Here is a 14,617-nt window from a genome sequence, read left to right as displayed (position 1 = left end):
CCAGTTCAGGTGAGCAGGCAGAAGAGTGCAGAGCAGTGTACACTTTTATTTATTCTTGATCAACCCAATCTCGGACGGCTAACTGTTTCAATCTTGTCAGGTCTCATCAGCGGAGCTCAGAGGTACTGGCCGAACCGATCGCAATGAAGTCCAATGGCACCAGAACATTTTGAACTGGCTGAAAGCATCAACGCCAGAGTGCTCTAACTGCGAAAAACACAGCGAACTTTGCACAAGAGCAGATACTTTTGACGCTAACGTGACGGCAATGTGCCTAAGGGTTATAAGCATTGACTACTTGTTGACTACTGAGCTTGACCATTTAGGCACATTAACTCTCACTAACCTAACTCTTCCATCCTATGCTGTGTATGATACTCGGGTAGACTGCATCATATGGGTGTGTCGATGTGTGTGTGTGCGTGGTGTGTGTGTGCTTGTGTACATGTATGCAGGGCCATGCGTCGAGCCCGCGATGTCCGTGATCAGCTGGAAGGCTTGATGGAGAGAGTGGAAATCGAGATCACGTCCAACGTCGGTGACAGTGTGGCCATTAGGAAGGTACTTCAAGAATCTCTCTCTCTCTCTCTCTCTCTCTCTCTCTCTCTCTCTCTCTCTCTCTCTCTCTCTCTCTCGTCATGGTCTTTTTGTCCGTGTCGCGATTGGAGATCCTTTTTGGCTTATTTGTCACATCTGGTGATGGTAGTGTAGCGCCTTGTATAAAGCCTGTCTCATAACCAAGCCTGGTTTTCATGATGCACTATCGGCACATAAGCCTGGTTTTAGTATTGATATACATAGAAATACCTTCTTTGGAGTGGACGCCGTGCACTGACATCGCCTTCTACAGGAATGATATTATTATTACCGTAAAGTACCGTTGATCCGCCCCCTCTCTAATTCCCGCCCCCTGTCGATTTTCTACCTGTGAAGCGACTTCGGCGTATACAACGAAATACAATGTTGAACCGACGCATGCACTGCTGTACACAATATTTGCCAATCCAGGATGAAAATGTGCACAATCCAGCACATCGAGTCTGATCCTCTACGTTGTTGTACATCGTACTGCACTTGACAGCCTTGATCTAATTCCCGCCCCCTGCCGAAAACCCAGCTGGGAAGCGACATGGCGTGGGGGGGGCGGATCAACGTTACTTAACGGTATTATTAAAAGCATGTCCGCGTCGGTGGCGGGGGTGCCACTTTCGCTTACGCCATTCAGGATTGATGTCTGAAGAGTAATACAATACAATGAAATGACAGAAATGACGTTGACTAAAGGCGTTAGTAACAATACCAATTGGCCTAATGGAAAACTTAATCGAAAGTATAAAATATACATACAGTCAACTTCGCTTATAACGACACTCGGCAGGGCATCAAAAAGGTGTCCTTATTCGTGAAGTGTCGTTATACCCGAAGTCTCATTATATGTATTACACTGGGATGGGACTTTGCTCTGGGCATGGAAATTCTGTCGTTATTCGCGAATTGTCGTTATATCCGCAGTCGTTATTAGCGAAGGTGACTGTACATACATACATACATACATACATACATACATACATACATACTCAATCTGCGTACATACATACATACACACAACATGTCTGTCGGAATCACTTGAATCACGAGAATCAGTCCTGTACAGGAATGAGTCCGGCTATAATTTGTGGCATTACATTAAAAGTTTCAGAATCGGCTGTTTAGGTGTACTGTTCGTCCTATCATCTGATATCTGCAACATGTACTGTCGGTGTCTTATCGTTCCAGACAGTAGTGATGTATGTGCATTTTATGCCTTTTGTGTGTGTGTGTGTGTGTGTATGTGTGTGTGTGTGTGTGTGTGCGTGTGTATGTGTGTGTGTGTGTGTGTGTGTGTGTGTGTTCGTGTACAGGCGGTGACAGCTGGCTTCTTCTACCACACGTCACGTCTGTCCAAGGGTGGTGATTACAAGACGGTCAAGCATCCGCAGGTATGACATCATGATGACATCATTGGCAACTATGAACACATGCGCAATGCACTTGTCGTACCCTCTTGTGAACTCGATGCTACGAGCGGCTCACAATGTGTGTACATGTACTTGACGTATTTGTCGTGATGCCTTTGTGTTTGCTGCTGTGCAGACTGTTCACATTCACCCCAACTCTAGCCTGTTTCAGGAGACGCCCCGCTGGCTTATCTATCACGAGCTCGTCTTCACCACCAAGGAGTACATGAGACAGGTAAAGTGTAGACACACGTGTCAGCGGACTATTTCTTCTCCGTAGAGTTCTCCAAGCTGTTGGTACAATGCCATTGCTGCTTCCTTGTGCATTTGTGCCTCCTAGTTTTGTTGATCTTGTCCCCGCAGTATGGTCTAACAACTCGCCTAACTCGTACTGGTTTGCGAGCGATTGTAGTGGCGCTTTGAACGTCTGAATCGGTTTACCTGTTTAGGCTGCCTTCCTCTCCTTTCACCTGAACTGGGTAGTTGCAACATGTGTAGGTGTATGTGAATGAGCACAGCACTGACATTGTGTGTTGCCCTGTTTTATAGTACTCATTCTTTGTCTCTCCCTTGTTCTCTCTCTCTCTCTCTCTCTCTCTCTCTCTCTCTCTCTCTCTCTCTCTCTCTCTCTCCATCATGCAGATTATCGAGATTGACCCGGCATGGCTGTTGGAAGTCGCTCCTCATTACTACAAGGAGAAAGAGTTGACGGACGGCGCAACACGCAAGATGCCAAAGAAAGTCGGTGCTAGTAGTGCCTCACTTAGATCTACGTAGAACCACCGCCCTTGGCCTGAAGCTGCTGCTGCGTACCGTATAGGTATGGCTGCACTCAGGGAGAATAGTCTGATGACGTCATGGATGATGTAATGAAGGAACTGTTGGTATGTCACCATGTCAGTGTGATCAGCAGTGTGTCACGGTACCCTGCATGCTGCCTGGGTAGCCTGTTGACATCAGTGTGATTATCAAGCTGATTTGGCTATTGTGTTCTTTGTACTTTATGTCAGCCGCTCTGCTGCTATCACCAGTTTTGTGATTTTTTCTATCTCCCTATCTCTTTCTCTCTCTATCTCTTTCTCCCTCCTACCCCCCCCCCCCCCCCCCCTCTCTCTTCATGTGTGTGTCTGTGTATGTGTGTGTGTCTGTGTGTGTGTGTCGCTCACTGCTGCTGTGAAGTTTCCACTGGAAGCTGTTTGGAGTTTTGTGAACACGTGTTTTCTTCGTGTTGCACAGTATTTTGATGAATTTTTTTGATGATTTTTTTGATGAATTTCTTACATTGTTTTGGTACTCTGCTGGATGGAGTATGAACCATTTCTCGTGCGTGTGTGTGTGCTTGTGTGTGTGCATGTGTGTGCATGCATGAGTGTGTGTGTGTGTATGTGTATGTGTGTGTGTGGCGGTCAATTCGTCAGCCTTGCAAGCTGTTGAATGGTCTAATCCCAGCACAAGTTGCTATGTCTAACATAGCTGTTCGCTATCATCGCTTCCACGATGGGCATGTCTGAGGTGTGTGTGTGTGTGTGTGTGTGTGTGTGTGTGTGTGTGTGTGTGTGTGTGTGTGTGTGTGTGTGTGTGTGTGTGTGTCAATCATATGCTCTCTGATGAGTGTTTCCATGCAACTCCGAGTAACGGCGGAATGAGATTTGTTTGCTTCATTGCTGTGTGATCTTTGTATGTGTGTCAATCTATGTATGAGCTACACTACACTACACTGAACATAAGCCACACTGCACTGATCAAAATTCATTGTTTAATACTTCACTTATTCCAGACTTTCTCATTGAGGGATGAACCAGCAGCTCCAACCAAAGTTGGCACAAGGAAACTATAGAATCGGATTGTGGCAGAGCATAGTACGGCCAAGCGGAGAGAGGGTTTTGCAAGACAGAAGCCTATAGCTGATTTAGTTTAATTATACGGAAACTGACAGCATGGGACAACCTGGGTGAGTAAATTCCACCCATCACTTCCCAGATAAATATATATTATGACGACAATGCAACAAGTTGGTACATGGTGGGCAAGTCATTGGCTACCCGGTCTCTTTGAAAAAATTATTCTTTTGTAGACCCAGAGTGGTTTTAAAATCGATACTTTGTTAAAACGAAGTTAAAAGTAACAATGCAATGTGTGAGATCTACAAACACGAACAGGTGCAAGTTAGAATCCTGCAGTCATTCCTCATCCATGCAGCATGTTACAAGTACAACCTATCAGCCAGCACACTTCACTGATACGCACGACTTGAAGGAACTAAAAGTTCACATTCGCTGTAGCAGTACAACAGAATCGTTAATCCATCAATAGAGAGGTTCCGGGGCACGCTTTTTCGTGCCAAAATCTGTCTCCGGGGATGCAAGTTTGGCCAATGCCAGTCCGTATCCAGGCACGAACTCAGCATGCAGCAGTACTGACAGTGCAGAGTGCTACTGCAAGCCAGTGGGAAGACCATTGTTTGGCTTTATCACTCATACAAGAGTTGTGCCGTCACTGCTGCTACTGCTGTTGCTGCTGCTGCCTTTGCTGCTGCTGTTGTTAATGGTGCGGTTGCTCAAGAGGGCGCTGACTCGATCAAAGTCCCCAGCATACGTGACCTGTACAGAGAGACGATAGATGGCAAAAGGAAGAATTCTAGAATACACTGTACATGTACATGTACAGTGTATTCTAGAACACAGTGTACATGTACAGTGTAGCTGCAGTCATACAGTAAGCCTGTGTTTGCCCAACCCTGTAACCCTGTACCAAGCGGCGGAATCCTGTATTGACCGGACAGATTATCATACATCGTACCAGTCATCATACCAGTCCAGCATTCCATGAAGCCTTGGAATGTAGCTTGTGCTCGGCTCCATGGCACTTACCTTCCCCTCTTTGGAATTAGCACTAATATCCATGAACCTGCCAAGTTGGAAGGCCGTTGGTTAGCGCTATTGAGCATTGCTCAAGCTCACTTTCATGCCGTGGAATGTCTCAGCACTCTTTGTCAGGTTTGTGCTAGATTGTGCACATTTGAATGTTGAAAATCTGGTTTAGTTGGTGGACTCGATCGCATAACTTGTGCCCACATTTTTCCATGTTATAATAATTATATTATTGTTATTACACAAACATTTCGAAAACGTAACTTAGTTGCGTGGTGATGTCTGTGGCCTTCGTTCTATTCATAGCGTCTATCATCTCTGTTCAGTCCCTGTCCTTAGGCGCCAGACAATACTGCAATGAGTGTCATGTCCTACCTTTTCCGAATCCGCACTCCGTGAGTGCGTTCAATTATGCTCGCAAAATGTTTCATGAATCGATTCGCGCTATTTACATCGCCCATGTGAATAAGGTGAATGGATTCCGAATCGATTCCAGGGCTCATGACAGGAAATCGAACGGCGAGATTCCACTCATGAATCAATTCAAGGGCGTAACCGAATGCACTCACTGATGTTTGTATGGTCTTTCAGATGTGACCACTGAAGTACACATAGCATGTTCGTATCGAAATGCAAAACCGCTCAATTGTGTATTCTCGCCGTTTACCTTGCATCAGCATTCCTGTCATTCCTGGACACATTTGCCTGTTCGCGAATCCGAATACTGTACTGTACACGCGGAAATATTAGTCTTGAATTTAATTTCGTCTTTTTCATCCAAGGAGCTTTCGGATTGAATTAAATGCCGGACTAATGTCGATTTGTCCAGCTTTTCAATACAGTCTTGTGATCCACGGACGGAACTTTCAACCGGATTAAGTTGGACGGAATTATCGACCGACGAAATGTTCTGCCTGTACAGTAAAGAACATGTCAAGCTTGAGGGGTGGAGAGTCGTAATATTATGACTGTGCGCATGACATCACCGCACAGCGCCTCACCTTCCAGTGCAAGCCGGGCGCTGCGGTTACCAGAGCGATGCGGTCTTCTGGGTTGCCATGGCGATATATCTGCAGACACTCCGTGCCATGTAGCATAGTGTCATCACTAGCCTAGAAGCATACACAGACATGCATACACAAGTGAAACAATGAAGCGAGGGCTACAACAGACCGCAGCATCATAACAGCATACAGGTCTAACGAGAGAGCTTGAAGCTCAGGGCCCCACGCTATGCTTGCAAAAGGTTTCCATCTGTTCGAATAACATGCATGATGAGCTAGCCAAAAAAGCATAGCCCTGAGCGAAATAAATAAACTAATAAACTTTCTCTTTACATTCGAGGGTAATACGACACCGTCTACCACTTTGATGACCTAGGCCAAAAAAGCATAGGGATGCTACACATTTTTCATTTCTCCTATTTTTTTAAAGACATCGAACCCGCACTATCGCCCTGCATGCATTCTCCGATACACTTCGCATACATGATATTCAGTTGCTGCACGTTATGATCTTGCATTTGAAAGCCCTACTAGTATTTGAATACTGTGGCCAGCTGTCTTTGATGGTACGGTACGGGACAGGTACGGGATAGCGCCAGGCATGCCGACGGCACCAACAAACAAACACGGAATTAAAGCTGTGTGGACCCTGGCTAGCGTCAGACGTTACTGAAGTAACGTCTTTTGCATAGCTACGGGAATAACCAGTATTATCTACTATCCGGACTTGGATGTACGTGTTTCAGGCGTCGGGGGATTTTTTGGAATCGACGTCTACTAATCGGAGGCTTGTCTTGTAGCGGATGTCGTACATGTACTAACGAGGGTACACCTGTGCTCAGTGCAAGTCCAGATTGCCAAACATGCACTGTGGGTCGTATGCCATCTAGCACCACTGCACCACTGCAATACTGCACCACCGCACCACTGCAATACTGCACCACTGCAATACTGCACCACCGCAACGCTGGTCACAACAGAAGACTACAGTTTTGAGTGACAGTTATCCGGCACCCTCAGGACCCTCACGACCTCCGGACCGCCGGATACTGGATGACTGAAGCTACTTTACCAGCTTGTGTTCACACATGAATAGGACTGTAGAGCATAATTCTACCTGTGTGTGTTTTTTATTTTTTTATTTTCTATTGTGATGAGTCTGTTACTACAGTTGTGCTCGGTGAAATGCAAGCCCAAAGTGCACACTTGCCGCCCTCAACTTGCACGACCCTTGATGCCCTCCTGGAAGTGGCACGAATGCAGCTGGACTTACACATATACAAGTACAGCATATTAACTGGTGTAAGCGACCTCTGGGTTCAACTGGTGTAAGCGACCTCTGGGTTCAACTGGTGTAAGCGACCTCTGGGTTTAACTGGTGTAAGCGACCTCTGGGTTTAACTGGTGTAAGCAACCTCTGGGTTTAACTGGTGTAAGCTACCTCTGGGTTTAACTGGTGTAAGCGACCTCTGGGTTTAACGACCACCTGCTCTTAACGACCGTTTTTCCACGCACCGGCGACAGTTCTACACAGACACGGTGGGACCTGGTTCTAAAGAGCACCTGGCTTTAACGACCGCTTTTGCTTGCACCGTGGGGTGGGCGCTTGCACCGTGGGGTGGGCGCTTGCACCGTGGGGTGGTCGCTTGCACCGTGGGGTGGTCGCTTGCAACGTGGGGTGGTGGGGTGGTGGGGTGGTGGGGTGGTGGGGTGGTGGGGTGGTGGGGTGGTGGGGTGGTGGGGTGGTGGGGTGGTCGCTTTTAAAACCAGGTTGTACTGTACAGTATTGCTGGTTGTCCGCCTTGTAACATGCTGGCAACCAACAACATGTCTTCAACAGAACAATGTTTATCCAATACCATGTATAGTGATGCAGTCAGAACTGGTCCAGGGCGTCAGTTTTGCACTTCGGATCGGATTTCAGTGAGCGAAACTCTAGTATTACCCGGAGACAGTCGTTGTTCTCATCCTTATAGGTTGATTTTGGTGCAAAGTTGCACAAAGGCAATGTTCATGATGCTCCCAGTCCACATTACTTGAAGTGGATGTGTAAATACAGAGCGTATGCGCCGTGAGTGTGCTGTGGGATAAGCAACATGACGGATGACTGCCCGCCGGATAAGCAACATACAACTGTACATGTGTACATGTGTACATGTAGTGAGTGTTGTCTATACCGTTTACCTGTTGATATGCTGAGTGGAACTGCTTCAGACGGAACGCTTGAGGCATTTCACTATTGCGACATTTTGACCTGGCGGGGCAATGGGTGGAGACGCACGCAAAACAAACACAGCCACATAATACACACACATCCACACGTGCACACACATTAACACATACACGCACACATTTACAGAGAACAAACTTCAGACTGAGGAAACTTTTTAAATGAGGACAGTTCGGACTAGATACACGGCTGATTATTTTTCTCTCAGCTTCCACTGTACGTTAGAAAAGAAACATCTGCAGCAGAAGTAGTAGCAACAGCAGCAGCAGCAGCAGAAACAGGAGCAGCAGCAACAACAGCAGCAGCACCAGCACCAGCAGCAGCACCAGCACCAGCAGCACCAGCAGCAGCAGCACCATCAGAAGCAGCAGCAGCAGCAGCATCAGCAGCAACAGAAGCTGCAACAACAGCAGCAGCAATAGCAGTGGCAGCATCAGCAGCAACAGCAGCAGCATCAGCAGTGGGAGCAGCAGTATTGGCTCACCTGACCAGTGTTTCCTCCAGTAGGTTATCATCATTGATCAGCACAATGGTGGAAGCACAGGGCACCACAACGCCAGCAGCACCACCATGCTGAGCCTTTGCAATCACTTCACATAGTACCGACTCACACACAAAGGGACGCACGGCGTCGTGAACCACCACCTGGAAAACGAAACAGAGGTGAAGATGATGGTTGCGGAGAGGGCAGATAGATCAAACTGCGGTTCAAACCCGCAGACATGAATGTAGAGAGATAACGGACTAAGTCTTAATAATTGATTTCACGGTTCGCGTGAGACTCGGCTGGAAGCCGGGCTTTCCGCATCCGTAGGAACGCCACCACCCTTCAAGGATCAAGGCGCAGATGCAGCTCCTAAAGCGGTGGAAGGTGAGTAGATCAGCTCACCAGCAAGTGGTCAAAGACCGAAAATCCCACTCACTGCATCCATGCATCCCATTCACTGCATCCATGCATCCATGAGTTTTCCTTAGAGACAACGAAGACGTAAGCCGCTCCTCAGCTGAAACACATTCCTACTGACAATTACAGCATGAAACTCCAAGCAGCGACGGCAAGGATATACACACGCACACACGTACGCACCCACACACACACACACACCCATACCAGCAACAACTCACCACTTCAAACTCCATGTGTATCAGCTCTGGGTCAGTGAGCGTTGCAACACCATTACGAATGGAATAGTGGCGACTGCAGGCAAGCAAGACAGCAACAATACAATTACTGTATAAGCAGAAAATTTCGTTGGTCAATAACTTCGTCCAACTCCAAAGAGAGGGAGTTCGTCCGGTTTCAAATTTCGTCCATGGATCATAAGAGTGTATTGAAAAGCTGGACAAATCGACATTCGTCCGGCATTTAATTTAGTCCCACCGCTCCTTGGACGAAAAAGACGAAATTAAATTCCAGACGAATATTTCTGCTTGTACAGTACCATAAACAAAATAAAAAACCTTTTCTGCATGGTGACAGTCATACACACACACACATGCCCACAGGTGAATGCACTTTACACACACGCTAGGGGTGAAACGATTAGTTCGAATATTCGAGTATTCGTTCGAAAATTTCAAACGAGCGAGTATTCGAAATTTTGCACTCGATCGTTTTTTTTTGGTATTGGCATTCTATTTTTCAAAAACTTCTGTTGTACCGCTCATCGACTGGTACGTATGCATGCGTTATGTATGCCTTTGTGTCAGTATTTTATGACTTGGACGATGCAATCACCATCGCAAGTAACGTTAGTTTGTTATGAAATAATGAAAGTACTGGTGAAAATCGTTACTCTACACTCTGTACAAGACGTTGGCGACTTTTGTTCTATGCTCACAGATAATTTCTTCCGGATTGGTCGAGAACTCACAAATCTAGCGCTTTTGAATTTTGATAAAATACTCGAAATAATCGGATACTCGATCAAATATTATGAATGAGTGATCGGTTGGTCAAAATAGATACTCGTTTCACCCCTAACACACGCCCATGCACGCACGCACCCACACCCACACCGACATCCATACCCACACAAACACACATATCACACACATGCGTGTGCGCTCGCGCACGCACGCACCCACACTGGCAAATCGAGAATAGCCAACAGCTGCATGACACGTGGCGGTGCGACCCTGTACTATACAATTTCACTGCCTCAACAATTCTCAGAGGCCTTTCTTCCTGGACTGTTTCCACGCACGAAAGACCAGACCAGTCTCATGGGGCACGGGGTGATTTTAAGATAAGATCATTCTGTCCATATGACCACGATTACTAGCAGTGTTAGTGTACGTACGCTAGGAGAAACACTGATCAAGCAAGAAATGTTGACATGTTGACAGACAGGCAGGGGCGAAGGGGAGGGGAGTGGGGGGGGGGGGGGGCATTACCCCACCCCCTTTCCTCTCCCCCTTCCCTCCCCTCCCCGGGATTGTGATGTTCACTTACCTTCGCTCATCTCCCTCCACCACCATCACCTTGTGGAAACCGTACCGTGTTATGCGCTAGCAGTATGGCACAACCAACACACAGACAAACACAAAGACAGACGTATTCACAACACTCTCTATGAATAAAGAGACACAGGGCAGATCATAGACAAATGCCAGTGGGTCCAACAGACCCTCGTTCCCAGCCTAGTCACTGCTGTGCGCGCTGCAAATGGAGACCACACTAGAGTCACACTGCGGCCAGTGGGTATGCTATACATGAGTACAGAGTACACAGAGTACACACACCTTGAGAAGAAAGTCTTTCCACTCCCGTCTGACCGTCACCACGATGCACTCTATATAAGGTATTCTGCACGGTACGGGCATGCACAGACACACACACACACACACACACACACACACACACACACACACACACATATGCACACAAACACTTACGCACACATGCGCACGTACACGCACGATACGAAAGAGCATATACATTGGCATCAATGTTCAAATTGTTTCCAGGCGACGGGGCAACAATAAGTTTAGAGCAGCAGAGCAACAGCAGCTGAATGGACACGTAGACCGTAATTCCTTGTTGATCACTGCATTCTTGATCTACTTGTTGATCACTGCATTCTTGATCTACTTGTTCACTGCATTCTTGATCTACTTGTTCGTTAGTGGCTACATGGTGATTCAGCTGATACTGCTCAGGGCTGTTCTCAGGCCCGCCGGAACCGGTCCGATTGGTCAGGTTATTACCGGACCAACTTTGTAGCTACCAACGCATGTTTACCGCTGAGGAGGGCATACATGTATGTGTGTGTGTGTATGCGCATGCCCGTACCGTGCAGAATACCTTATATATACTACTTTTTTTTTTTTTTTTGGTATTGGCATTCTATTTTTCAAAAACTTCTGTTGTACCGCTCATCGACTGGTACGTATGCATGCGTTATGTATGCCTTTGTGTCAGTATTTTATGACTTGGACGATGCAATCACCATCGCAAGTAACGTTAGTTTGTTATGAGATAATGAAAGTACTGGTGAAAATCGTCACTCTACACTCTGTGGTGTATCGATGCTGTGCATGTATGACATCATGTGGCAAAGGTGCATGACATCATGTGGCAAAGGTGTATGACATCATGTGGAAAAGGTGTATGACATCATGTGGCAAAGGTGCATGACATCATGTGGCAAAGGTGCACTTCTGTACACAATGTCAAGTCTACAACATACATGTATTTGCTACAGTGCCAATGGAAATTCCATTTTATTAACTTTTTTTAAGAGGAGATCCGCTTGTAATAAAGAAAAAGACCAAGTAACTACAAGTTATGCTATAATGTCCACTAACACCACCAGTTACTAAACAATCAGCTCATGCGATAACATTGCACGACACCCGCCGACAGTACACTTAGGCACATCCCTACGGAGATACCCGGGGGGGGGGGGGGGGGGCATAGGAGAGGAAACAAGCGGTGCAGGGGCCACATATACACAACTTTGGGGAGAAGGTTATAAAGTCTGATGCTCATCACACAGCAAACTGTATGCGTCGTACCTGTGAAAGGCTGAGATGGTGTGACAAACAAGTGGACAGTCGTGCACCTCCACGAACTGGCGGAACAAAGCATAGCCACACACACACATACACAGACGCACGCACACACACACACACACACACACACACACACATGCTCTAATCATAGCATAGAATGCCTTGGCCTTGTGTCGATTGCCAAGATACTTCACTGCGGTGCTTCACAGCGCTCGTGTATATTTTGCCCTAGTGTTCAACTTGGATAGGTTAATATAAACAACAGAACCGGTATCTTTACGCCTTGTCTAACTGCCAGTACAGGGTACTACAGTCAAATCTGTCGTAAGCGACCGCCCCTTGGTGCAAGAAAAAGCGGTCGCTTACCGCAGATTGTCTCTTACGGCAGATGTATGGTAAATCCAGTATACCGGGTATATACTTCCATGTACTCAAATCGACGAGAATAATGTGATTTTTAATATCATTTTATTGGATATTCAACGACGACCATACCCGTATAGTACGCGCGTGCGACACGGCAGTAGATCGGCACTGCCTGGACTTGAGAGCTACAGCACAGCCTCAGTACAGGCCAGGCGCCAGTCGATCGCACTTGCAAGACAGCGCATTTTCACACTTTGCAGTTGACAGCGCACTGGCGAGTACAGTTTCGCACCTGACTGAACCTGGGTCGCGGTCGCTTACAGCAGATTTGAATGCAGCCACCGTGCCTGAAATCGCGGTCGCTGGTCGCGCACAGCAGATGGTCGCTCTGGACAGATCAGTTTGTATGTGAAACCGTCGGTGCACGGAAAACCGGTCGCTAACGGTAGATGGTCGCCTACAGCAGAGGTCGCTAACGGCATATTTGACTGTAGTAGTAATCCAAACGTCCCTAATCCGGGCACCTTTCTGACCCCCCCTAGAGTCACAGAGATGGATTTTTCAAAGAAAACGAGCCCCAAAAACCTATTGATTGGCAACAAATGTTTACTTGCACGCTAACGTTTATGATGCATGTTGTAAATCACGGGCAATTCCTACCTACGGGTAGTGCTTGGTCCCAATTTGCCTGGGTTAGGGGAGATGTACTGTCTGCACTGATCGAGGTTATACAAAATTGAATGATGTCATGATGATGTCATTGTGGGTGAGTCAATGGAACCGCTTATGGGCGTTATGTGTACTGCGCGAGTCGCCAGTGTGTCGCTAGGGCATTTCTGCGCCGTGACTTTGCCAAAGCAACTCAACAGGTGATGTAATCGCATAACCTCTATACTGTGGTAATCATGCATGACATGAACACTCATGTACACATACCTGTTTGGGGATTTCCCTTCCGGATCGCTCTCCTATTCCGGATGCTGGCAAGACGACGGCTACTGGGCCCATCTTCGGCATTGGTAAAACATTGTCTGGAGCTGGTGCGCTATCAGCCGCTGCGCTATCAGCTGAGGCATGGTGCGTTACTGCAATGTCATCGTCCATTGTGAGTCTCGAGGTGGCGAATAAACTGGCCCACTTGGCTCATACAGCACAATCCTGGATCTCGGCCGTCACACACACACGTAAAAATCTAGCATTTGTAGCGTGACCGTACTGTTTCTGCCTGCTGTCGAGTATCACGGACTAGACTAGTTCACACCACTGTAATGCCTCGCACACTCGATGCTAGCTGCAGGTCGACTCCGTCTTGTTCGGCTTTCCGCTGCCAGGTTCCCCTTGGTGCACCGCGCACGCGAGCACATTGAAGAATTTCATATTATAAATAATAATTTTTATTAGTTTACATTCTGGTGACTGTTGTTCGTGTTACCCTATGTCCGTTCCTAGACGGTATTGCGCACAAGGCTACACGCAGCGGTGGCGACTCGTTCCGATTCCACTCGGATAGGCTCACCTAGTACCTAGATCCTGAACTCGCCCACGATGAATGATACGTGTAGATCTACCTAGGACAAAACTGAAAAGAAGTAAAGCCTACTAAAGGCACGATAAAAAGATCTGTCCGTGAAAATATGAATGGTTGAAACAGCTATAGCGCTAGCGGGACCACCACTTCTGGCACTAGTACCAGTACTAGTAGTACTAGTAGTACTACTACTAGTAGTGCACCAGTGCGCGACGGTGAGTCGGTGACTCGGTGTCGTTGACCCACATGCACAGTCAGTCGATGAATCAATCAAGACTCAACTCTCAACGACGTAGATCTACCAGTCAAGTAGGAGCAGATCTGTACAGTGTAGGTCTACACTACAGACTATGCACGTGCATGAAGTGTGTCATGTATGATCGTGTATGATGTAGATCTACATGACGGTATCTATCGATCTAGCCCAAACTGCACTGCATGCACTGAGCAATACATTTCCATAGAGATAACGGGGAACTCATCAGATCATGCAGCGGAGAAGCAGTAACTGTTGTTGAATGAAGGGGTTTAGCTGAATAATGCTATTTTTATAGAGAAGATACTTCTGAAGAATTCAAGATGGCAACAAAGAATTCCAATTTGCA

General features: G+C 47.0%; 2 protein-coding genes across 2 annotated transcripts in view; one reads left to right on the top strand and one right to left on the bottom strand.

The window, feature by feature from the left end:
* LOC135821401 (pre-mRNA-splicing factor ATP-dependent RNA helicase DHX16-like) overlaps positions 1-3,316 on the top strand; it is a 29,387-nt gene extending 26,071 nt beyond the window's left edge. Inside the window, exons 26-30 of the mRNA XM_065334471.1 lie at positions 1-9; positions 456-561; positions 1,902-1,979; positions 2,134-2,232; positions 2,640-3,316. The exon at positions 1-9 is cut by the window's left edge and continues 47 nt beyond it. Of these exons, the coding sequence (XP_065190543.1) occupies positions 1-9; positions 456-561; positions 1,902-1,979; positions 2,134-2,232; positions 2,640-2,774 (427 nt within the window). The 3' untranslated portion in view covers positions 2,775-3,316. The remainder of the gene's footprint in view (positions 10-455; positions 562-1,901; positions 1,980-2,133; positions 2,233-2,639) is intronic.
* A 436-nt stretch (positions 3,317-3,752) lies between these two features.
* On the bottom strand, positions 3,753-14,073 carry LOC135821404 (D-ribitol-5-phosphate cytidylyltransferase-like). The gene is made up of 9 exons (XM_065334474.1): positions 13,421-14,073; positions 12,122-12,177; positions 10,847-10,910; positions 10,557-10,612; positions 9,227-9,299; positions 8,586-8,746; positions 8,056-8,125; positions 5,869-5,979; positions 3,753-4,597 (listed from the first exon to the last, which is right to left on the bottom strand). Exons 1-9 carry the CDS (start codon positions 13,586-13,588, stop codon positions 4,472-4,474), a joined length of 885 nt encoding a protein of 294 aa, XP_065190546.1. The 5' UTR covers positions 13,589-14,073; the 3' UTR covers positions 3,753-4,471.
* Positions 14,074-14,617: the final 544 nt, after the last annotated feature.

The sequence above is a fragment of the Sycon ciliatum genome, chromosome 7 (assembly GCF_964019385.1).
Source record: "Sycon ciliatum chromosome 7, ocSycCili1.1, whole genome shotgun sequence".
Taxonomy (NCBI): domain Eukaryota; kingdom Metazoa; phylum Porifera; class Calcarea; order Leucosolenida; family Sycettidae; genus Sycon; species Sycon ciliatum.
Note: the sequence above shows the minus strand (reverse complement) of the source record. Positions and strands in the feature narration are given on the sequence as shown.

Excerpts from the sequence above, each read along its gene's own strand:
- LOC135821404 (XM_065334474.1), bottom strand. The coding sequence starts at position 13,588 with ATGGACGATGACATTGCAGTAACGCACCATGCCTCAGCTGATAGCGCA. Across the intron at positions 9,300-10,556 it reads GTGGAGGGAGATGAGCGAAG|TCGCCACTATTCCATTCGTA; the intron begins GTAAGTGAACAT and ends GCTTGCCTGCAG. Across the intron at positions 8,747-9,226 it reads TACACATGGAGTTTGAAGTG|GTGGTGGTTCACGACGCCGT; the intron begins GTGAGTTGTTGC and ends TTCGTTTTCCAG.